This window comes from Meleagris gallopavo, chromosome 21 (genome assembly GCF_905368555.1).
Source record: "Meleagris gallopavo chromosome 21, MGAL_WU_HG_1.1, whole genome shotgun sequence".
Taxonomy (NCBI): domain Eukaryota; kingdom Metazoa; phylum Chordata; class Aves; order Galliformes; family Phasianidae; genus Meleagris; species Meleagris gallopavo.
This window is the reverse complement of record NC_139424.1, coordinates 4805747-4828491: the sequence shown is the minus strand read 5'-3', so window position 1 is coordinate 4828491 and position 22745 is coordinate 4805747. Positions and strand designations below refer to the sequence as shown.

The following is a 22745-nucleotide window of genomic DNA, read 5'->3' as shown; positions in this document are numbered from 1 at the left end:
TGAACCATCCCAGATCCCTCAGCTCCTCCTCGCAGCACCGTGTTCCAAACCCTGCACAGCCCCGTTTGCCTTCCCTGGCCGTGCTCCATATCTCAAAGTTGGGGATTTTCCATGTCAATAAGTGAACCACCTGAATTGAGACCTGGATGGTTGGTGGCGGTTATGCCATTGTGTTAGAAGTTCAGCTTAGATCTGTAAAATCAGTGGTTAATAAATACCCATTCTACAAACGTAACACTGGAAAAAGCTTGGCTGTGCCCTTAGTTTGAGGCAATGTGCTCCTGGCAGCTCCTTGCCTACACACAGGCTATCTTTCTATTTTTTCCCCGTTCTTTTAAGTCTTTATCACCTGCATTTGGGCTGCTGCCCACTTCCCAGGCTTTGTTGTGCCATCCTCTGTCACCACTGGCAGAGGGCAGTGAAGACGGCTGCTTTGTATGGCTGCAGGCTCTGAAATCACTGGATCCAATGCTGTCCGGAGAGTTATTTGGGAGTTTATTATGGTTCTTACAGTTGAGGCTCCCGGGCTGCCCCTGCTGGAGTGCCTTATTGCTTGAATTACAGCAGAGCAGGGAGGAGTTTTGCTGGCACAGGCAGGAAATGGTTAAGAGCCTTTCGTATCACCTGGGAAAGCGATTCTTTGATTTTTCAGAGGGCGCTAACATGCTGCACTCCGTGGGAAACAAAGGGAAGGAGATCAGCTTTAAGAGTTGGTCCTGGATTTTATTTTCAGCAGCAGCGTGTGAGAGCTGGATATTGATGTCCGAGAAATAAGGGATTCTGGGCTAAATATTCTTTTCTTCACTCAGAAGATGATCTGTGAAGTGGATCTGGTTCCAACTGGCACCTTGAGATAACTTCTTTCTGGTTGAGAGGTAAGAACAATACTCACAGCACTGACCCATTTTAAAATAGGGAATTCTTTGCTGAAGCTGTTCCACGGGCAGTGCAAGGAATGCACTCGGGAGTTAACAGCCGTAACAAGCCCACAACACTTTCCCTTTTCCTTTATGGTGTGTGTGCTCTGTTTGCTTGCATTCATTTCTGAGCTTAAGAACTGAGAGAACCCCAATGAACAGGGGAACATGCGACTGAGAGCTGCAGTAAGTGCTTCAGCAATGACAGGAGAGTTTATCTGTGTTAACGTACTTTTGCACTTGATGCATCTTATGTTGGTTCTCTTCAAATGCTTCCTGAGCCTTGTTTCTTTATACTGCATTGCACTCACAAGGGTTTTTGTTTCAATGTGTGGGCTTTGCTAGCAAAGGGTACAGCTGCTGCCCTGTTCACGTGCTGAAACCAGAAGGACAGACTGCTTCTGGGGATGAAACACTGGGATCTACAGGTTCCATTAATTCTTAGCCTGTATATAGAGGACTAATGAGGTCTCCCCTTAAAAAGCAATACTGACTTCTTGTGTGTGCCACAAAAGCATCTGTTTTCACTAAAAGTTGACTTACTACAATGTGTATACTTCAGGCAATCACTGAGAGCAAGTGCCATATGAAGGGAAATACCCAATGGAGAGCCTTGCAGATTCTCCATTTACCTTGTAAATTCAGAACTGAAAGGGAATAGTACTCTCACTTATAGCAAGGTTAATTGCAGCATGTTCACTGAGGTATTTCTTACTGTCTGTTTCACGGAATTTGGGGATTTATTGAGCTTTTGGGGAGTACTGGTTTCATTTGCTTTGTTTCTGCTTTCAGTGAATACAGGCAGTACTGGCTGATGCAGGGGTTATTTCCCATTTTGATAAGCTGTGTAGTACAGTGGTGTAACCCTGCAGCCTGTGAGTGCTGTGATACAGATAAGCATCAGTCACTGCAAGAGTGGCCGTGCCAGTTATTCTGGCTATTGCTCAGTGTTCCCAGTTTCCTTCCCCCACGCTTTACACAGGCACTGATTTCTTCCTGTGAAGAAAAGGGAAGACTATAACCCTCTTGATTTGGTGGATGTCACCCCAGAAATGAAGAAAGGCAGCACTGGGACCATTTTCTTCCTGCAAATCGTATTCCTCATCACTGTGTTCTGTTCCTCGCATCAAGCAAAGCTTTTTATCATAGGTAGCTTCCATAAGAAGCTGTAGACTTTCAGTTTCTATCATAATATTCAGTTGCTATCTGTTCCCAGATTCTGCCTGGACAGGAAACTTATTGCCTTTTGGGCAACCCTATTGGATTAATATTGTGTTTGGGAAGCTACACCATGCTCTGCTCAACCCCATTTTGTTGCTCTGGATCTCAGGGTTGGGTGCCCTGGCAGCAACTGAAACAAATCACTACAGTTCAGTGACAGAAATCAAGTCTTGAAAGAAGTTATGCACAATTCACACTTATAAGCTGTGATAGTTAGTAAATACCTGGAGATGGTTGCACTTAAAAGACTACAAATCCAGATCTCCCTATTTGGCATCATTTCTCTTATACAAAAGTTCTTCTAAAATCCTGTTTAAGTGTTTTTGCTTATGTTGGCAGTATCTCATGTTCACTTACACTATTTAGTGTGAAAATCTTTTTTATTTCTTTAGCAGGACCATCAATTAAAATGCAGTTTACATATCTTGGGAAAATTCGATATTCAAAAAATGTCTTTTCACTGAGTCAGAATGTACTTTTCCATGGAATAAAAACTCTGGAAAGGAAAGAAAGAAAAAAAGAAAAGCTATTGGAAACACTGAACAAATTATATTGTCATTTCAACCAGGTTATATAAGAAAGAATGAACTTCAAAGTAAAGGGCTCTGTTTTTTTTTTGTTGTATTTTGAGAAAATAAGTGCATTCTTCTGAAGCAGTTCAATTCTATCTGTTCAGCATTTTCCATATGGAGCTCTTTGAGAATGTTCTGTACTGGCCTGAACTCCAAGTTCCTATTTCACTAAATTGGCCGTTTTACGTTATGTGCTAGAAATGAGTTATGAAGTTTCTTCTCTTTTTGTCTCCAGCCATTGGGGTTTCTTCTTGGGTGAGCAGAAGAAGGGTTTTTGTCCAATATTCCACACTGTTTTGCAGTTCTACTGCTTTAACTGCTATTCCAATGATGAAAATACTTGCAGTAATCCTTTGGTTTTGAAGAAAACCGGACAAGAAAGAGCTTTGGAGTGGAACAGGTTAAAACATAATTGTGCTATTAGCTCTGCTGCAGCTTGCAGATTAGAGATCAAGTACTTGCTGGAGTAGTTACTGATGGTTCGGATGTTTCCACATGATGCTCTCCCTGTCAATATTACTGTGGTCACATTACACCATACTCCTACAGTGATTTTGTGGTTTTAAAACATTCCTTTCCCTCTAATTGAAAGCACTTTTATGTGCCAAGCAGAAGGACCTGAGCTCTGCTTAGCAGCACGCACTGAGACGTTGCCCGAATTATAGAGGAACAGTACTCAGAGTTGAGATTTGTTTTGCTCTCCTTGAAAGAAGCATTCCCCCAGGAGACAAGGGCTTACCCTGAGGATAAGGATTTGGTATTTTCCTGGATATCCTTCATAGGATAGGCTGGGGGTTGGAGCTTCATGATCCTTGAGGTCCTTTCCAACCCAAGCCATTCTATGATAGGATCATAAAATCACCAAGGTTGGAAAAGACCTCCAAGATCAGCCAGTCCAGCTCTCCCCTGTATGCCAATCCCTGAAGCACAGGGTCTTGTTCTGATGCCTTTCGGTGTGAATCATCCTTTTCTAGCACTATTAGCACCTTGCAGCATTAATTAAGCCAACCACTGTGGTCACAAAGAACAGACATGATCCTACCTCATGACATTTGTCCCTTCTCGGTACTAACCAGTGCTTTCCATTTTACTACAGATTATTTTCTAGCCCTCAAATCCCTACTTTGGGATCTCTCCACAGTCATCCCATTATCTTTCTTGAACTGTGTTGCTCCCGACTGGGCAGAAGACCTCAGCAGAAACTGTAACAGGCCCATGTGGAGGGAGAGGACTCCCAGATTGATCTCAGTGGTATCAGCAAGATGAATTTCCTCCTGAGCTTTCCTTCTCCACTCTGAGTTGTCCCAAGTTCTTGCTCTCAGCACTGGCAGGCATCTGTTTGCTTTGGTACCTGAGTTATCTGTTCTGTCCCTGCAAGTCAAAAAGAAAAGCTTCTATATCCACTTTGCCTCCTATTTCGCTATTTTTGGACAAAGGGCACATGCAAAGTAAGTGGAAAATGCTCAATGTGTTTGCAAGCCAATTTGTAGCTCAGCAAAAGAAAAGAAAGGGACAAGGTATTTTATAAAATACTGGAGGGCATTAATGCAACTTTCCAGTTTAAACCTAAACCTTTATTTTGGAATTGCTTAAGGAGAGATTGGAAGTCTGCCATGCTAGAGTAGCCTTACACTGTAGGAAACCAGTAATGCCTCAGTCTCTTCCTGACCTATATAATTCACAGGTACTTACTGGGTTGTGTGAGTCTGAGCTGTTAATTTTATAAAGCTTTTCTTTAAAAAAAAAAAAAAAGAAAATTTTACAGGCTGACTTCTTGTGCTCAAATATAGCCCCCTGAGGATTGCACAGTGCTGATTCCTACTATCATTTAACCCCAACTTTCAGCATTTGGTTTGCCTGGTATCCACAAACCCCTCATGGCAATAGAAATTGCATGTTTTTTTTTTTATGGTATGTAGTCAATTGCATTTAGAATGTAAGATTTACAAAAGGATATTGTGTAGGCGGCTTCAAAATTGAATTAATTTCACTTCAGAAGAAAAACCGCTGGAAAAAAAATTGTTCTAAATAGCTTTCATCGTTGTGCATTTATATGCCCAAGAGAAACGGGTAAATTCAGCTTAATTTCACTGCATATATTTATTCCTGGTATTTGTATAATTTCAGTGATTTAAGATCTCGTAATGTGATGGAATTCAGTAGATTGGTTGCCCAGGGAGTCATAAGTGATGGAAAAGCATTGAGTTGCATTTGATACAGTAAGGTTTTGCTGTGTGCTGTAGCTCTGTTTACAAGCAAAGCTTCCACTGAAGCATTTTGTATGAAGGCATAGTTGTACATACAGCAAAAACCTTTGCTGAGGAAGATTTTTCTCATCCCTCCTTTACCTATGTAGCCATGAAAATGTCACTGGAATTCCTAGCCCTTAATGTAGCAATGTTTGATTTCAGGTGTGGCTGTCCTTGTAAACTGAAAAAAAAATAAATATGTCTATCCGAGGCCTGAAGAAGAAACAACCAAAGACTTTTAAAGTCAAGATTATAACAGTGGATGCTGAGATGGAGTTCAGCTGTGAGGTAAGAGTCCCCATGAGAAACTCTTTTAATCTCATTTTCAGCTGGGAGGATTGTTTGTCCCAACTGAAACTAAGACTATTCTACTCATTATGGCTCTCCAGATTGTTGGACAGCAGAAAGCACCACTGTAGAACAACATGGAAGAATCCAAATGTAGCAAGTGTTCAATTGATGGATGAGTTGGGCTGCATCAGATTCATTAATAAGATTAATTCCTAATCATCCAACAAAAGCAAAAAATATGCAAGTATTTAGAGAGGGGCAGTTAGAAAACTGATGTCTATTGGATCTGGCAATTCTAATGAGTTGAATGGCTTGTGGGGCATTTACCGTTTAGTTTATTAGGTCACTCAGACAGAGCACATAAATCACAGGCAGTGTGTTTCTGTGAATTATGGATTTAGAATACTTGCGGACAGAATTGTGAAAATAAAGAATTCGGAAATCTTTGTTCAGAGCTCAGAGTCCTTGTGAACAAATCCAGCTTGACATATTCCTTCCTTTGCTCTCTTTCCTTTCTCCCCAAGTACTCCTTTCTTTCTGGGTTGATTCCCTGCTTTCCACCCAAACAGTGCCCAAAAGTTTATTTTTTTGCCATTAAGTTTAGTGACCGATGATGCGATGAGACAAAATCATCTTTTAATATGTGGCCAGATAGAAGAAACAGATGTGCAGACTCTTCAGTGAAAAGTGAGATACTATGTGTGTGTACTTTGGGACATTTAATCAAAGTTTGTTTTCTGTATAGCTGGGATAGTAAATTACTCTCATTCTGCATCTCCTCCATTAAGTTGCTTTTTTTTTTTTTTAAATACCAGATTAAAAAACAATCCAGACTAAACTATGCATTAAGTCCTACCCCTAGAAGACAAGCTCCTGCTCATTTATATCTGAATAGCATAAAGGCTTGGCTCGTTGCCACTGAAATAGCTGAGGTGTCTGAAAGATAGATTTGCTCTGATTGTTTGGCATTTCTGCTCTGTGCCCCTTTGATTTCCCCTGACCGACTCTCCAGACTCTCTAATTTGTCTAAAATGTAGAGTAAGATTTTTACAAATATTAATAAAACTTCACCATGTCCTCAGAGATCAGCAGTACAACCCTCATTCCCTCTGCTCATAAAGTACCCGATGCTGTGATTAAATGACTGCAGCTTTGAGCACGTGGAGGAAAAGGAGTAGAGCATTACAGCTATTGTGCCTTTGCTGTAGGCAGTTTTAGGTGTGTTTCACTGGAAAGCTAAAGATGTGATAACAGTTCTTGGGAGAAAAGAGAAATAATAATCTGGTTTGCCTGCCTAAAATACAGCAAGATCGTTCAAGATAAATCTGTTTTGCTTAATTTTCTTTTTCTCTTCCAGATGAAGTGGAAGGGGAAGGATTTGTTTGACCTGGTGTGCCGAGCACTTGGCTTAAGGGAGACTTGGTTCTTTGGCTTGCAGTACACAATGAAGGGAATGTGCACCTGGTTAAAGATGGACAAAAAGGTATACAAAACAGGAATAGTAACTTGCCATCTTCTGCTCTTGAAGGACTTCTTTGTCTTTCTTTTTTAAGCTCAAGACCTAAAGGAACAGGTTAAGTGACAACCCATAATTCTGGATGATATATGGATTTAGGACTGAATTTCATAGTGTTAATCAGCCTATTTGTACATAGTTTGGTCTGAAGTGTCACCCACCAATCACCACCACGTGCCCTTACTATTAAGGCTTTACTTCATTGCCTGCCCTTCTGAACTATGAACAGGTTGCATTAATCACATTACAGAGCAAAATCAGAAACCAGATAATGTTATTCTGAAATGTTTCTGTACAATTTTTGCTGCTGATTTTTGATTTTATCTTTAAACAGGTTTTAGATCAAGAAATCCCTAAGGAAGACCCAATTAGCTTTCATTTTTTGGCTAAATTCTACCCAGAGAAGGTAGAAGAGGAGCTGTTACAGGAAATTACCCAGCATTTGTTCTTTCTTCAGGTCAGGAATGTTTTTAAGCCTTGAAATCCTTCTATGTTCATCCTAGTCCCTTTGTATTATCTTTGATTTTGTTGGCTGCTCTTAATCTCAGAATGACTCTGCTGGTTTCAGTCGTATCATTGTCTCTGTAAATACCTCATTTTTATGAAATACAAACATCTCTCCTAGACACTATGGTTTTACATTCTGGTAAGCTAAGTGTTTGACTTCTGCAAGGGTTTTTGTTCTCATAATGGTTTCTTACTGTTTGTGCCAGAGAATGGGAGTTAAATTACTGGGACCTGCAGTTCTGTGTAAATAACTTTCTACACTGCAGTGCTATAATGGGATGGAAAGTGCCACCATAATAGTGGGGTAGCAAAGTCTTTGGCTACTGCAAACGAGAACAAACCCAAATACAGCAACCACAGATATAGAAATGAAGGAAAAAGCTGCTTACCTTCAGAAGGCCTCAGGTATACAGAAATCTCCACCAAAACCACTTCACCACCAGTGCCAACCCTTAAATGAGGTCTGGGAAGGGGTGGATTCTGGCTCCATGCCTTCCAGTCACTCAGGTGAATTGCTTGCACCTGAGCTCCCCTGGGTTGGCCCTGCTTTCCCACCAGGTGCTCAATCACTGCTTCAGGCTGTGACTTAGCAACTTTGGTGCCAATTCCACATCTTGATGCTTCATACTTGTTTAACTTCTAGTAGTCTTTATTCAAAATAGGAAAAAGTCCATTCTAGGCTGGACTGCCTGGAGGACTTTGTTTTTGAAGCTAATGGAGAGAAGGCTGCAAAACCAAACATTTTGGAGATGTTTATTCTGTACACTGATAAGGTTTCAAATGGGATAAGTAAAAGCAGATCAGTTACACAAATTAGTGACACAAAGCAGATTTTTACTAGACTTCTACGCTTACAGAGTACTGCCTCCAGTTGTCAGTCTGGGACTGAATTTCACCAGGTTTTCCCAAAGAGCTGTGGGTTCCCCATCCCTGGAGGTGCACAAGGCCCGGTTGATGGGGCCCTGGGCATCTTGATCTGATGGGGGGCAACCAGCCCATGACTGGGGTTGGGACGAGATGGGCTTTAAGATCCCTTCCAACTCAAGCCATTCTGTGTTAAGATATCTCCCCTAACTGGTCAGTGGTGATTTAGTATCAAGTGAAACCCTCCTTTTTATTGGCTTTAAGAGTTGTTTTGAGGTCTGCATCAAGTGGTCTGCTGGGGCTGCAGCTAATGTTGAATGAAGAGAGTCTTGAAAGCTTGTCATCATCCTCTTAGATCTGCTTAGGTCTTAAGTAACCGTTCCCTAACTTAGTTCTTTCACAACAAGAAGGTCTTGAAAAGACCTGCTATTAACTTATGAACCTATGGAGTGCCTACACAAGCAATTATGGTGGCAGTTGTGAAGGTGAGGAAGAGGAAAGGAATGGTGATAAGCAGTACTGGACATTAAGGTTTTTTTACCCATATCAACTGCAGATGGAACAAGACTCATGACTGCAAACTATTCCGAAACTAAAACTCCCAACCTCCTAAAAACAGCCCAAGTGGTTACTGGGAGGTCTTGTTGTGTAAGACTATAGAAGGCATAACCACTAGAAAACAAGAACCTCCTAACTGTCCTTTGTAAGTACCATGGTGGGTTTTGCAAAATTAAAAATTTCCATGAAACAGAAGCCATCAGAAATAATAACAGTAACCCCATACATGCACCGATGCTCACAGCTTTGCAGAGGCAGCTTTCCTGTTTGCCACTGGCATTCCTTTTATCCCAGAAATTCAGTGTTCTATGACCTCCATAAAAGGTAGTTATCTATATAAATAAAGTAAATAATTTAAAAAAATAAAAATAAAGGTGCATCAGCCTAGAAGAGGGAAGCCATGCTGTGGCTAAAGAGCAGTAACCTCAGTTACCTGCAGCTGTAACAGTAGGTATACAGGCACTGAGTTTTGTATGGTCACTTGCTTTTTGCCCCAACATCTGTGCCTTCCAGCTTCTCTTCTGAATTTCTGAATTTTCTGGCTGTTGCAGTCTTCTACTGTGTTGCTTTGTTCTGGTATCTGTCAGCAGTATGTGTCTGTGCATGTAGATTGGACTATGGAATAAAGTCAGTCTGCATCTGTAAATAAACAATGTACGTACACTGGTTCCCTGAGGAGGATGTGCTAGTGAAGAAATGGGGAAATGCTGTTAATCTAGGGGTTAATACAGTAATTAAAACTTCATCTAGAACCCTTAACCATTTGGGGATTTGTTTTTTAAGCCAAGTTTGGAAAGGAATGAGAGGGGCAGAACTCTTTTCCTAGCCTTTTAATCCTGATTTCACTTTTCTCTTCTCTCCTTGAACCTGCCTCGACTAGCAGATGTACAATTAGCAAATTCTTCTCATTCCAAAGTAGAAAAACAAGACAGGAACAAATTGAAACTTGCAAAGTTTCCTGACTGTAAGAACTTCAGATCACACCTGGATGCTAACAGGAGAACATGTACTGACATCTGGATGCCTACAGATTGCCGTTCTCCTGTTTCAGATTTTGCATATTAATACAGCATAATGTCTTTTTGTCAAATCTGTGAATAAATGTAAATCTCTACAGCTAAGTTTTCTTTAACAATTGGATATTTGCTCCATTTACAAGGATGTTGTATTTATAGAATTGATTAAAACCAACAACAAAACGGCCCCAGACCAAAAGACCTCCAGACGGTTGCAGGGGATTTGTCTCAAGTCGTTCTCAATTCTGAAATGTATTATTTGCACCATGGAATATGAATGCTGGAGCTTTCCAATTTGGAAGAGGAGTGTTTTCATTCTTTCCATTTTAACAGCTTTGAAAGAATTTTCCCTCTGCTATAACTCAGGTTCATATATTGTGCTTACCAGAGACTGAATATAAAGAAAAACTTTCTTGATGGTTCATTTCAGTTCACGGTACCTCCAGTTCCTAAATGTGTCTGTAAAGGCAACTCAGTACTATCTCCAGTAATTTTTCTTCTTTGGAAATGTATAAGACTGCGCATTATGCAAAATTTTCTTATCTCTGTGCTCGTTAATGGGCCAAGGATGTTATATCTGAGAGGCAGATTTGGGAAGAGTAATTTCTTCTTCCTCCTTTGGGTTTCCAGGTAGAATTACCCGATGGATTTAAAATCAAGCAACCTTGTATGAACTGTTACTTCTGATTACGCTAGCACCATAGATTACTTACACAAAAAGAAAGCTAACAGACTCTCTACCACTTATACTGCTTTTATTTATAAGCCCTGTAGTTTATGTTGTGCATAGACCGCTGTAATTGAATAAATCTAATGCGCTGTGAGGCAGTTTTCCCTTTGTGGGGTGTCCTTTATTCCGTCCTTCTGGGAAGCTTGGAAAGATCCTCCTAATGCTTTTCAGTATAATGCGTCCGTTGCCATACAAAATGCAGCTGGACACAGCCCTTAGCAGTCCCATTTGGTTGGACCTGCCTGGGCCAGGTGACATCCAGAGGTCCCTTCTGACCTAAAACTTGGATATTTTTTGTGTTGCAAAGCTGCTTTTTATGTGTTTTCTAGCAAAGCTACTTTTTTGTGCTTATGGTTATGTAGCCCTTTGATGCTACTTTAGATGGCAAGTCAAATAGCTGCTTGGTATAGCACATTTAGTAGGATGGTTTTTAATATCTGAGTAGCTTCTGTATCATTGCTGAGTGCTGAAGGTAAAATCGTTACAGCTTCATTCTGGGTAATGAGTTGGTAATAAAAGGGAGCATGAGAAAGGTCCGCAATTCTATCTGTATGGAGAAACTAAAGCAAAAAGCTTAATGACATGAGACCTAAGAAATCCTCCACCGATTTATGAGAAAGGCTTTTTCCTCTCACTCTAAATTGAGCGATGTGATTGAAAATATAACAGTTCATAGAATTATTGAATATCCTGAGTCGGAACGGCCTCCCTGCATTAAGGTGGGAGATAGCCCACTGGCATTGCTGTGAACTTGGAATTAAGACACTTCAACTTCCTAAAGGTCTTAAATATGTGTGTGTGTGTATATATATATATATATATAATGTAATGCTAAGGTTTCCTGTGTTTCTGAATGTCACTTTATTGTTGCTGTTATCTCGTAATGGTGATAGCTGGTGCCAAGTTACAGTCTGGGCATGTCTGACTTCATTTCAGCCTGACGTAAGCCCTGACTTTGAGCTGCTTCTTTAACTTGCTCCTATTTTTTCCCTGATTTAGGTTAAGAAACAGATACTGGATGAGGAAATCTATTGTTCTCCAGAGGCAACAGTTTTACTGGCTTCTTATGCTGTTCAAGCCAAGGTTTGTGCATAGCTGTGCTCATATTTTAGCCAAACACATATAGAGTGTGATATGTAAAATGCTCAAGTGTTAGACTTTGCTGTTAAATTGGGTCATGCTGGGAGGCACAACTGCTGCTGGGAAAAAAAGCAATAGATGCCATTAGATTACCATTACAAGGATTTGGAGAAGAAATTAGTTTGCTGTTTTATGCTATGCTTTCATAGTTTTCTGGGATTTCTTTCGATCTAGCATTTTCATATAATTTTTCTCCCAGTTGGAGTTATCCCCTGTCATAAAAATGTCTATGGATTCAGAGATGCTGCTATCACAAGCAGTGGCAGGGCAGTATTCTTTAGCATCTTTCAGAGCGTAGTTACCTTTGTGTCACCAAGAGCCCATGGTGGGGAGGGGAGCCTGTTTTCTTGTCCTCACACTGTATGGGACAACCAAACCAAACTCTGTGTCATCAAACTGCAGCCGTCAAGTTCTTCAGCATTCTGTACCTAACAAGCTGAAGTGTCTTTTTTCTTTTCCCTTGGGACAGTATGGTGACTACGACCCAAACTTTCACGAGCCAGGCTTTCTTGCCCATGATGAACTTTTACCCAAAAGGGTAAGTCTGTATTATGTATAGAACCAAAATCTGCATCTCCCCTTTGCTGTGGAGCAGGTGCAGCTTTGGGTCTAACTAGAGCAATAGGAACTGATTGTTTGCCTTGAATGTGGCGAAATGGCTGAGCTGTGAACTCACTGCTGCATTCACAATGCCTGGGGGAGGCAGCACATGTATTTGTGTCTCCAAAAGGAAATCTGCCTCCTTCCTTCCTCCGTAGGTCCTCAGGCAATATCAGCTGACAGCAGAGATGTGGGAAGAAAAGATTACTGCTTGGTATGCTGAGCATAGGGGTATTGCCAGGTATGGAATAATTTCATTTTTTGGAAATCCTGTATTGATCAGTAATGACTTCTTTGAAGCCTTCAGTGAAATTTGGTTTTTGTAACTGAGCAAAGAGATACTGGGTTGCAGGCTATGCTGCTAGGAGCCTTGCTTCTTAAGAAAGGGGAAAAAAATCCATTCCCCCAGGGTAAAAGTATCATTGCACATAGGGCACCATGTGCTTGTAAACTGGACTAGCTTTGAAGCTGAGAGCTTTCACAGAGCTTCACAACCTAAGAATCTAAAATCTGATGTATTTTATACCTTGTAAAATAAATAATAACAGTAATAAAAATGATGATTCAAAAAGGTGTCAGCATACTTAGGAGGGTACCACAGCACTACGGGCATCGAGCCATAGTTCCAGGACTGAATTTTGGTGCTACTCCATGTGGATGTTCAGCTGCTTCTAGCACATTCAGAGTACCTGGAAATTCAATTAAACATGAGGTGGGAGCTACTGGCACCAGAGGCAGCCTGTCCTATTATTTCAGTTCAGTTTTTCGTTGGCTCTTCTAGATTAGCACTATCTTTCCTGAATATTTTCCTGAAGACTTGATGCCTCACTTTGGAGGGAGAACTACAGTGAGTGGAGAGGCTTAGCTCCTTTGGACTCTGCCCAAAGCACTGTTTAGAATTTCTCAACCAGCTTTGCTTCCCGAAGGGAATATAAGGAAAGCAGTGGTAGAGGAGGACTACCAAGTGATGATGCTGGAGTGGCAAAACTAACCCACAAGGATAAGACTGGACTTGAATTTTAGTAAAGACTGCACTATATGTGACTCAGATCAAAATAGATACAGCTTTGTCTTCTGTAGAGATGGTGTTTTTATTATCCCTTTTCTGTTGAGAGTAAGACAGTGAAATTAAAGAAAGTACAAAGGACTAGAATTGCTGTTCTTTTTTGAAGTGGGAAATATACTGTCAGTTAGGACAGAAAGATTGGACACAAGTGTAATCATCGCCTTATTCTCTAGGGATGAAGCTGAGATGAACTACCTGAAAATTGCCCAAGACTTGGAAATGTACGGTGTCAATTATTTTCCTATTGCTGTAAGTGCTGTATTTGAGCAGTTTGCAATTGCTGTAGGTGATGGTAGTGCTGTTCTAAAATCCTTCAGGGAGTCTGGAGCTGGGATTCCCGAGTTCTGCTGTTCTCTGCTGTAGGGAGGCTGTGTAGCGATTGTCTTCATTTGATTTGCTTGCCTGCTGATAGAGTAGGTGGATACAACAGCAAAGGTTCTGCTCTGTGATTGCACTAAGTTCTTGAATAACTCTGAGTGTGTAATGGGAAGAAGGAGAAATAAACAAGGTTTGAGCTGCTTTATTCAATTGGATTTGGCTAAAAGTGGCAGCGTTCATCATCTGTATTGTAGAAACAGTCATTTCCTAAAAATAAAAATAAATATGGGTGTATTAGAAAAGCGTGGTTCTTTTCTGTGGTTGTTAATGTCACCAGAAGGAGTGCTTATTAATATCTGTTGTTTTTCAGCAAAATAAAAACCATACTGATCTCCTGCTCGGAGTTGATGCCAAAGGTATTCATATCTACAGCATTAATAACAGGTTCTCTCCAAATAAATCGTTTGAGTGGAGTGCTATCAGAAACATTTCCTATAGTGAGAAGGAGGTAGGCTGGATCTGATATATTATTCTTTTAATATGGGTGAGGGTGTGGACTGGGATTCTTGGAACAGGCTGAAAGCAGTCTCTGTTTAAATAATTTGGGGGAGGGGGAAAATCCTAGGGAGCTTTGTTACGAAAACTAACAGACTTGTCCTTGTGATGTGCTGCGTAATCTCAGTTCCCCGAAGAGCCCAGGGCTGCTCTCAGCTCTCTAGAGAGAGCCCACTTTTCTGGTTCCTTCCCTGCTGCTTGTCCTTTGCAAAACAAGTTGGTCTCCATAAAAGATAGATATGAATGTCACCGTGGCTGACTTCAGTTATCTCAGTGGGGATTAGATGATCCATAAAGACATAATGCCATTTTTGCATGCTGAAGTTATCCCTGTAAATGAGGTCTGAAGCACACTGGCAAGCGGAGGCATGCAGGGAGATGTACACGTTTCTCTGCCTGAATTTTTCCAGTTTATCAGTGCATGGTTTCAGCCTTCAGCACTGCCCTTCCATTACAATTCCACTGAGATTTCAGAGCCCATCTTCTACTTGTAGAAAGCATGGTGGGAAATGAGTGAAATTTGGAGTTCTTTCAAACCGTGTGGCTACATGGAAGGCTGTAATCAGAAAAACAAAACCTGAAATTCACATCAGCACCAGCATACCTGGAATTTGCCAGCCAAAGGACAGCATGGTCTTTTTCTTTCTTTCTTTGGGCCTCCTGAAAAACAAAACAACAACTCAAAAAAACAGGATGAGATCTGCTGTCCGGACTGATGCGTGCATAAAACAGGCAAAGCAGCCTACAGGAGAGCTCTATCTTTGAAGAATTTCATTTCCTCGACTTTAAATTTCCCCTCTGGTCTGTGAATAACTTCCTATTGTTGGGGAATTGGGCAGCCCTCTGTTAAAGCTCTGCGTTATTTGTTACCCCGTTCACAGCCCTGCTCCTTGCAAGGCAGAGCACTCCATCAGTTGTTACCTGCAGGCTGAAACGAGCTGTAGTACGTTAAGATCTTGGTGACTCAGAGGGCTTGAAATTATACGCTGCATTGCAAATGAATTACAGGAATAGAGTGCTAACTCATGAGTCACAGAGAGAAGGATCTTAAAGAATGGGGCTGTTTTTTATTATGCAGCCAAACCCAGCGCAGCATGCAAAGTAAAACAGCGCACACTGACCTGGCGGCGTGAAAAACCTTTTATCTCTTCTGGAAACAGCTTGGGAGATACGAGTGAAAATGTGAGAAAGCAGGAGCTCTAGTACTGCTATCTCATGGTCAGAAGAACAAATCCTTCAGGCCTTTGTGATATGCTTTGTTTGCACCTGAAATGGTTGGGATTCAGATTGGGGTTTGACATCTGCCTTACTTTATACCCAGAAGTCAGATTCCTAGCAATGCATTCTGTTTTTCCTGTTAGCCAGTGTGTGTTCCAGTGTTCTCAGTACAGTTTGCAAGGCACAGGTGGTACTATTATGAAAAATATCATCCAAACTGGCATCAGATGTGGCTCTGTGGGAGGCTTTATCTTCCAAAATGCCTGTATAAAGAGAGCAGCCCTGGTTCTGATTCTTGTGAGCAAAGCACTTGGAATCACTCTCCCTGTGTTTGTGGCATAAATCACTGCTTCCCTGGAGAGAAATGGAGATGGGCAAAAGTTTGCATTAGTATTAATAGCTTCAGCTTTGTTTTTCCTCCTTTTCACTGCTTCCTCTCATTTTTTTTCCCTTCTATCTGAACAGTTAACCATTAAACCTCTTGACAAAAAAGCAGAAGTCTTCAAGTTCTTTTCCTCTCAGCTCAAGGTAAACAAATTGGTAAGTGTCCTGTTTTCCTCCTCTAAAACTGGGCTGGCAATACTGAGCTTGTAAACCTGTGCAGAGGCCAGGGAGCATTGAATTTCAGCACATGTTTTCCATAGGATTCTTCTGTCTGGGAAGGCAGGGTGTGTATGGTTGTCTTCTCTCTGTGTTGGCAGAGAAGGTGTTGGGTGAAAAGTGAGATACGAAGGAAGGCCCAAATTGCAAAGGGAAATGCAGGTAAAGGAAGGGGGGGGTAAGGGGTGTAGTACATGTGGCACTGAGGGATGTTTAGTGGGCATGGGTGGGGATGGGTTGATGGTTGGACTTGGGGATCTTAGAGGTCTTTTCCAACCTTTGTGGTTCTATGAAAGGGGCAAAAACCACTGCAGCATCGGCCTATCTGACTCCTGGTGGGTACTTAATTGACTTCTGCATCTCTATTTCTGAGAGAAGCAACAAGGAGAGAGTCCTAATCAGCTGGTTCATTCTGTCATCCCTGGCTGCTTCCTAGCACAGCCAGAGTGGCTGGACCATTTCTCATTGAGCTTCTGGAGGGGCCATCACAGGTGACCGTTCCCACACAGCTATCTCTTGGCCTGGACCCATTGCCTGTTCTTTTTCAGGAAGCTGAAACCAGACAGGGATGAAGGATGGAAAGAGAGCCCCTCAAGCTGTTATGAACTTGTCTAAACTATTGCAAATCTAGGTATCAGCCTGCCCTGGATGTCACTTTCTTTGGAAGGGAAGCAACTGTCAGCGCTTGTGCTGGAGTGAGAAATGTCAGATTCTGTCCTGTCAGGCTGCTGTGGGGCTCTTTTTCCCCCTGGATGGGGTACAATTATGTCACAGTCACATTTTCTTTTCTTTTTGATCCAGATTCTGCAGTTGTGCATTGGAAACCACGACCTATTTATGAGGAGAAGAAAAGTGGATTCAATAGAAATTCAGCAAATGAAAGCACAAGCTAGGGAAGAAAAGGCCAGAAAAAAGGTACATTTTCTGCTCCTCTGTTACTGAAAATGCTGATTATTATTCCAGCTGGTGCCCTCGCTGTCCATACATTGCATCAATATCTGTGTAGGAGGTGAAAAAACACAGAAGAATTAAGCGTGGGAACAGCTCTGTGTGTGTATGCAGCATCTGAAGATGTAAGTGATGTTTGTGAAACAAACTAGGTGATCAGAAAGGTTTGAGGTACACAGCAGATCGATCCAAGCATTCTCCCAGCAGTCTGAAATAACTGGTGTTACCAGTTAGTGGAGTTCATTTCTGCTGAAAGTGTAAGTAGCTTCAGCACTGCATCTCTGCTGAATGTCAGCTCACCAGCTTGAGAGCAGTCCGTCCTCCGTTAGATTAGTTTCTTATGCTGCCTCAGGCCCAGATGCGACTCTGCTGCAAACCCACAAATGTGGTATTTCTCTTTCCAGATGGAGAATCAAAGGCTGGCCAGAGAGAAGCAGCTCCGAGAAGAAGCTGAGCGAGCCAAAGAAGAGCTGGAAAGGCGACTTTTCCAGCTGGAAGACGAAGCCAGGCAGGCCAATGAGGCCCTGGTGAGTAGAACGCCAGCTGAATATTCCTGTGCTTGAAGGGCTTTCTTGGTTTGTGAGCTCTTTTCTAGAAGTTGTGGTTTACACAAAGCTGGAGAGTTTCTGAAGGAAGTAACGTTGTGGGCTGAAAGTGGAAGAAGAGGGCTTGGTGTATGTTGCATTTGGCATTGACAGCTGAAGGGATCAACGTCTGTCAATTTTTGGTTGATGTCTCTGTCCATCTCAGAACAAGTCTCCTTGCTGTGTAGAGATGAGAGGCAGGACAGAAGATAAGAGATTCTGGAGCAGTGGAGTAATACCAAACCGTTCAACTGTTTTTACTTTAAGGGTTAACATTTTTATCCCTTGACCTGTTGACAAAAACATCTTCTTCCTGATTGACTTCAAGGATGAAATTGAAGATGCTAGGCAAGGTAACTACAACAAATTGTTTCCTCTTAGCTTCGATCCCAGGAAGCTGCAGAGCTGCTGGCTGAGAAAGCTCAGATTGCAGAAGAAGAGGCGAAACTGCTGGCCCAGAATGCTGCAGAAGCAGAGCAAGAGCGACAGAGGTTGGAGATAACAGCTCTGAAAACTAAGGAGGAGAAACGCCTGATGGAGCAAAAGATGCGGGAGGCAGAATTGATAGCAGTGAAGCTGGTGAAGGAGTCTGACCGGAGGTTAGATTTGCTCGAGTTGGAATTGTGTGGTCCCTCCTGAGTTGCCTAAATGGAGGGAGTGCTATTTTAGTCAAATCAGGAGTGTGGGGGTGAGAGTGCAGCAGGGAGGGACTTTTCCCAAGGTCTGTTGTGCTCTGTCTCTATACTGAAAATCACCAACGATTCATGTCAGAATACTTGTTTTGCAGAGCCAAGGAAGCGGAGCATCTGAAACAAGATCTGCATGAAGCCAGAGAGGCTGAACGGAAAGCAAAGCAAAAACTCTTGGACATAACCAGGCTCAATTATCCTGTAAGTTTCTGTTCTGGGCACCACTTTATCTTGGGAGATAATCAGATATTGATTGCATGTTTGTAGCCTCATCAAAGTAGGCTGTGTCACGTTCCATCTAGCTGTGGGACAAACACCTACAGGACCAGCTGCTGATTGAACACAGTGTAGCTGCAATTGAAGTTATATTTGTTCAGTGCATTGAGTCTGGAAGACTCGTCTGGAAGACGAGACAAATATTAAAAAGCAAAACCAATACCAACAAAAACTGAACCAAACAAAACCAAAACCAGTTATTAACAACCAGGTGTTGTTTGTAACTGGGAAGCAGAGATGGTCTTGCCTGCATTCGTGCCTGATGCTGACTCTGTGCCATCTCAGTCAGGCAGTATGTTGTGAAGTGGTTGTACTGAGCCAGCTGTGTTGTCCTGACATGTGAATTGCACGTGAGTGTCTTCAGGCAAAGCAAGAAGGTAATGCTAGGGCTGTGTGCCCCTAGTTGATCTGCTTCACTCCTGCTGAGAATGAATTCCCATTCTGAGCTAGAAATAAGAAACACTGCAGTCCAGATATTTCTCTGCATTTGGATCTGGCTTGTGGACTGTGGCAGTTCATGTGGGGCCACTCAGGTAGATGGAAAGGGCTTCAGGAACATTTGTTTCTCATAACCCATGGTACTTCACGGAATGGCTCAGCACGGCACTCTTGAAGAAGCTGGTGAGAAATCCAAAGTCAGATCTTACCAACAGTGCTTGTTTTGGCTCTTTCAGCACATGGTCAAGTACCCACACTACTTGCCAACTGACACCAGAGATGCCAACTTTGACAAAGGGTCCATCAAGCTGGATTTGAAGGACATTGACCTCAAGAGACTGTCCTTTGAGATAGAGCGAGAGAGGTATCAGTATGCTTGTGGTGTAAATAAAGAAGAATATATTAACTGTGGAAAGTACAGAAAAGAAAAATTCTTTGGGAATCAGCAGGTCATATCCTTAACACCTCAGGACAGTCTTCTTGTTGTAGGTATGACTGGAGGTCTTTTACTGAACTGGTGCAGGTTATGTCTGTGTAAGACTTGCTGTTTTACACACAGAAAGAGTTTCATGGTGGCATCAAATCATGACAGGTCCAGAACCCTCTTGTCTTAAAGACTATTATGTCAAGCACAAAGTAGTTTGTTTGAGTAACAGCAAATTAGAGGACAGAAGTTTCCCTCTAGTGTTAGATTGTGGTATTGGTGTGATTCACAGGCTTTTCCTCTTGGTCTAGAGGGAAATTCTTGGTTAGAAAGTGAATACTGAGGGGTTGAAGTGAACTTCCTTCTCACTGGAGCAGAGAAGTGAGGCTGACATGTAACAGACTTATATATATATATATAGGCAAAATTAAGCAAAGATCTCCTCCCCTTCTTATCTCATTATTGAGCTTTGTTGTGCTAGTAAGTTTTTTGTCTCTGATGTGTGGCCTACAGGCTAGATTACTTAGAAAAGAGCAAAAAATTTGAAGATCGACTGAAAGAACTGAAGTCTGAAATTCATGCTTTGAAACTAGAAGAAAAACAGTCTGGGCTTTACTCTCACTGGAATGAAGTATTGGGATCCTTGGATCGCTCCTTAGGAAATGTATGTAACCTAAATTCCTGCCACTTCTTTAAGCATAGTGTAGTCTCTTGTGGTTTGCATCACATTCTCATTCATGTGCTTTGTGGCTGCTATTAATCTGTTGTAAAAGTCTTGGCTTTCTTTTTAATTCGAGCAGCAAAGAACTAAACTCAGATTTTGGTCAGAAGCTTCTTGTTTTATACACAAACACACTTCCTGAACCAGGGCAAGGATAAGGGCTGTCTTTGCTTTCCCATGTTGTTCCATATATATAATAAAAGTGACCCTGAGTAAATTGTTTCAAAGAGAAGGGAGGATGGAAAAACTGAGGGAGGATGACCTATATTCTCTGGCAATGCATTTTATGTTCTTTTTGGCTTAATAAATGTTGATGTAGAGAGGGCATTAAATTTCCACGTGCTCTTTTCTTTTAAAGATCCCATCGTGGATGAAAACCTTTGAAACTGGCGATTCATCAGATATAAATCTTCATGGGCCTTTCCCTGCTTACTCGTTAAATCCTACAAGCAGCTGGCCTTGTACCAACAAAATCCAACACACGGTGCCAGTGCAAAAGTCATCTTTTCAAACCAATTCCTTGATTGCCAACAGTGTGGGCACAGGAACCAGAAAACAGATTGTAAAGGTAAGCAGATACGAAAATTCCCAAATATTGATCAGAGGTTTAGAGTTCAGAGTAGTAAAGTGTGGTTGGCTTTATAGAATCATAGAATCATAGAATTGCTCAGGTTGGAAAACACCTTCAAGATCATCAAGTCTGACCACAAACAGTTCCACAAATGGGACTCTCTCTGCCTCTCAAACAACAGGTCACAAAGCATGGCTGTTCCACAAGTGTGGAGGTCCTTCGGTGAAGCACCACTCTATAACTTCAAGGCCACCTGTTTTTTCTCCCTTATAATCAAAGCTGGAATACAAAATTTTAAGTCTTGGTAAATGAAAGCGATGTCCATGTGCAGTAGAATTTGTTAAATTTTATTTATATCAGCCAGGCTTGGAAATGAGGATGTGCTCTGAGAGAACTTAGAACAAGAGTCCCATAGAAATAATGAATTTGGTCTTACAGAATAAAGTCAACCCATTTTTCTTCTTGGCTGGAGTGAAGAATAGTTGCAGTGTGTTCAAGAAGAACTGTAGGAATGTACAGTCCTGTGCAACTGGAAAGAAGTCAGCTTTCTCCCGGCAATGCTAATTGTGTGAAATATTGGGAGTAAAGAAACCCTGATGTTTTTTAATAAACAAAACTGGGGGTTCTCAGGATCAATTAGAGGTTGTAGCATATAACCTTCAAGATCTGAACCTTTGGGGTTGTGTGCTTAAAACTAGAAGGAAAACAGATCAGTGTAGCAACAACTGAGAAAGCTGTTCTTTCTATTGCAAATAACAAACAAATGTTTTAAGACTAACCTGACCCCACGCAAGGCTAAGGCAAATAGATCTGTTTCAAGAGGGAAGATAAAGCCATCAGAAGGCATCTTGTAAAGGACTCTGGTCAGATAAAAGGAAAAATTGGACCAAGGCAAAGTAGGTTTTGTTTCAGTAGGAGTTCAGAGGGGAACTAATTTTTCCCATTTGCTTTGCATGTAGGTTCAGCAGCATGACTCAGATGTGATCTACATTTGAAGAGCCTCGTTTCCTTACCAGACTGGTGGAACCTGATGGCATCTGTTTGGCTGCCACAAAATGCACCCACATGAGAACACTGGTGCAGCTCTGTCTCCTGACAGCCATCAGCATAGAGATGTGGTTCTATAGGTAGCAGTGCCATTTGGCTTCCAAGCAGGTCGCATGAGCTGGGAGCACTAAAACTGCCAGTGTAAAATGGCTCATGGCTTTGGGTACAGTGGTAACCATACACCCAAAGGAGCATTGTTTACTTTTTAATGCACTTTTGATAAAACACTTTATACTTCTAAGCCTTCCTCCCCTAGGTAATTCTACACACTGACTTACCAAGATGGTTCTTTTTGTGTAGAAGGGATGCTAGGTGTCAGGGAGACATTTGGGATGAGAAGAAAAATTGTCCATCAGCTTGGTGTTCATCCACAATAGATTAATTCTGGTTTGGGTCCTGTCCATGGGACATGACTCTTACAGAACTACTCAACCTTGTAGTGTTTGCAGGCCAAATATTTTCCTTTTCTTTCCCAAATGTTTCTCTGTTCACTTAATTGATTTTCATTTCTCTGTGAGAAATCTCAGTGTGTAATTCCAGATGTAGAATTGGACATCTTCAAATACCTCTAGTTCCTGGGGGAATCCATTGTTTGGAATGCAAAGCTTCTGTTCTCTCTACATTTCCAACTAGATTGAACACTTTCTGTTGCTTCCCGCTTCAGCAAACTTTGCATACATTAACTTGTTTCCCAGTTCGGTGTGACACAGCTTCCAAACGAGACAAAGACAAAAGATGTCAGTGATGTCTGCTAAAGTTGGACTTGCTTCTGATGGAGAGGTGCATGCAGCAAAATGTCTGCCTTATTAGGAAAACCTGCTCATATTTTCTCATTTTGTGTGTGCTTAAGTGTCTCTTTCACCAATAAATCTTCAGTCTGAGGACTGTGGGGAAGCAGGCGATACGCAGCTGTAGCTAACGTAGTAGCACAGTTGAGCATGTGAGACATGGTGTAAAAAATAGATGCTAATGGTAAATATCTAGTTCCAAAAGCTAAGACTAGAGAAAATACATGAAATAAAAAGCTTCAATTTTCACTTGCTGGTAACAGCTTTGAACTGAGTGGTGTGTCAATATTGCAACAGCATTAACAAGGCAACTTGCAAGAA

At 41.7% G+C, this 22745-nt stretch overlaps 1 protein-coding gene across 1 annotated transcript; it reads left to right on the top strand.

The window, feature by feature from the left end:
• Positions 1 to 362: 362 nt before the first annotated feature.
• On the top strand, positions 363 to 22684 carry LOC100549590 (merlin-like). Its single transcript, XM_003211731.5, has 18 exons — positions 363 to 875; positions 5122 to 5247; positions 6608 to 6733; positions 7101 to 7223; positions 11441 to 11524; positions 12051 to 12119; positions 12340 to 12422; positions 13421 to 13496; positions 13936 to 14073; positions 15804 to 15878; positions 16740 to 16853; positions 17291 to 17413; positions 17852 to 18069; positions 18258 to 18360; positions 19110 to 19237; positions 19811 to 19961; positions 20377 to 20586; positions 21549 to 22684. Exons 2-18 carry the CDS (start codon positions 5158 to 5160, stop codon positions 21582 to 21584), a joined length of 1947 nt encoding a protein of 648 aa, XP_003211779.2. The 5' UTR covers positions 363 to 875; positions 5122 to 5157; the 3' UTR covers positions 21585 to 22684.
• The last annotated feature ends 61 nt before the right edge of the window (positions 22685 to 22745 follow it).

What these genes read in the sequence shown, in the direction of transcription:
- LOC100549590 (XM_003211731.5), top strand. Translation starts at nt 5,158, where the DNA reads ATGTCTATCCGAGGCCTGAAGAAGAAACAACCAAAGACTTTTAAAGTC. An exon ending in AGCTCAAGGTAAACAAATTG is followed by an intron (nt 15,879 to 16,739) that starts GTAAGTGTCCTG and finishes TTTTTGATCCAG; the next exon opens with ATTCTGCAGTTGTGCATTGG. An exon ending in TGGATCGCTCCTTAGGAAAT is followed by an intron (nt 19,962 to 20,376) that starts GTATGTAACCTA and finishes TTTCTTTTAAAG; the next exon opens with ATCCCATCGTGGATGAAAAC.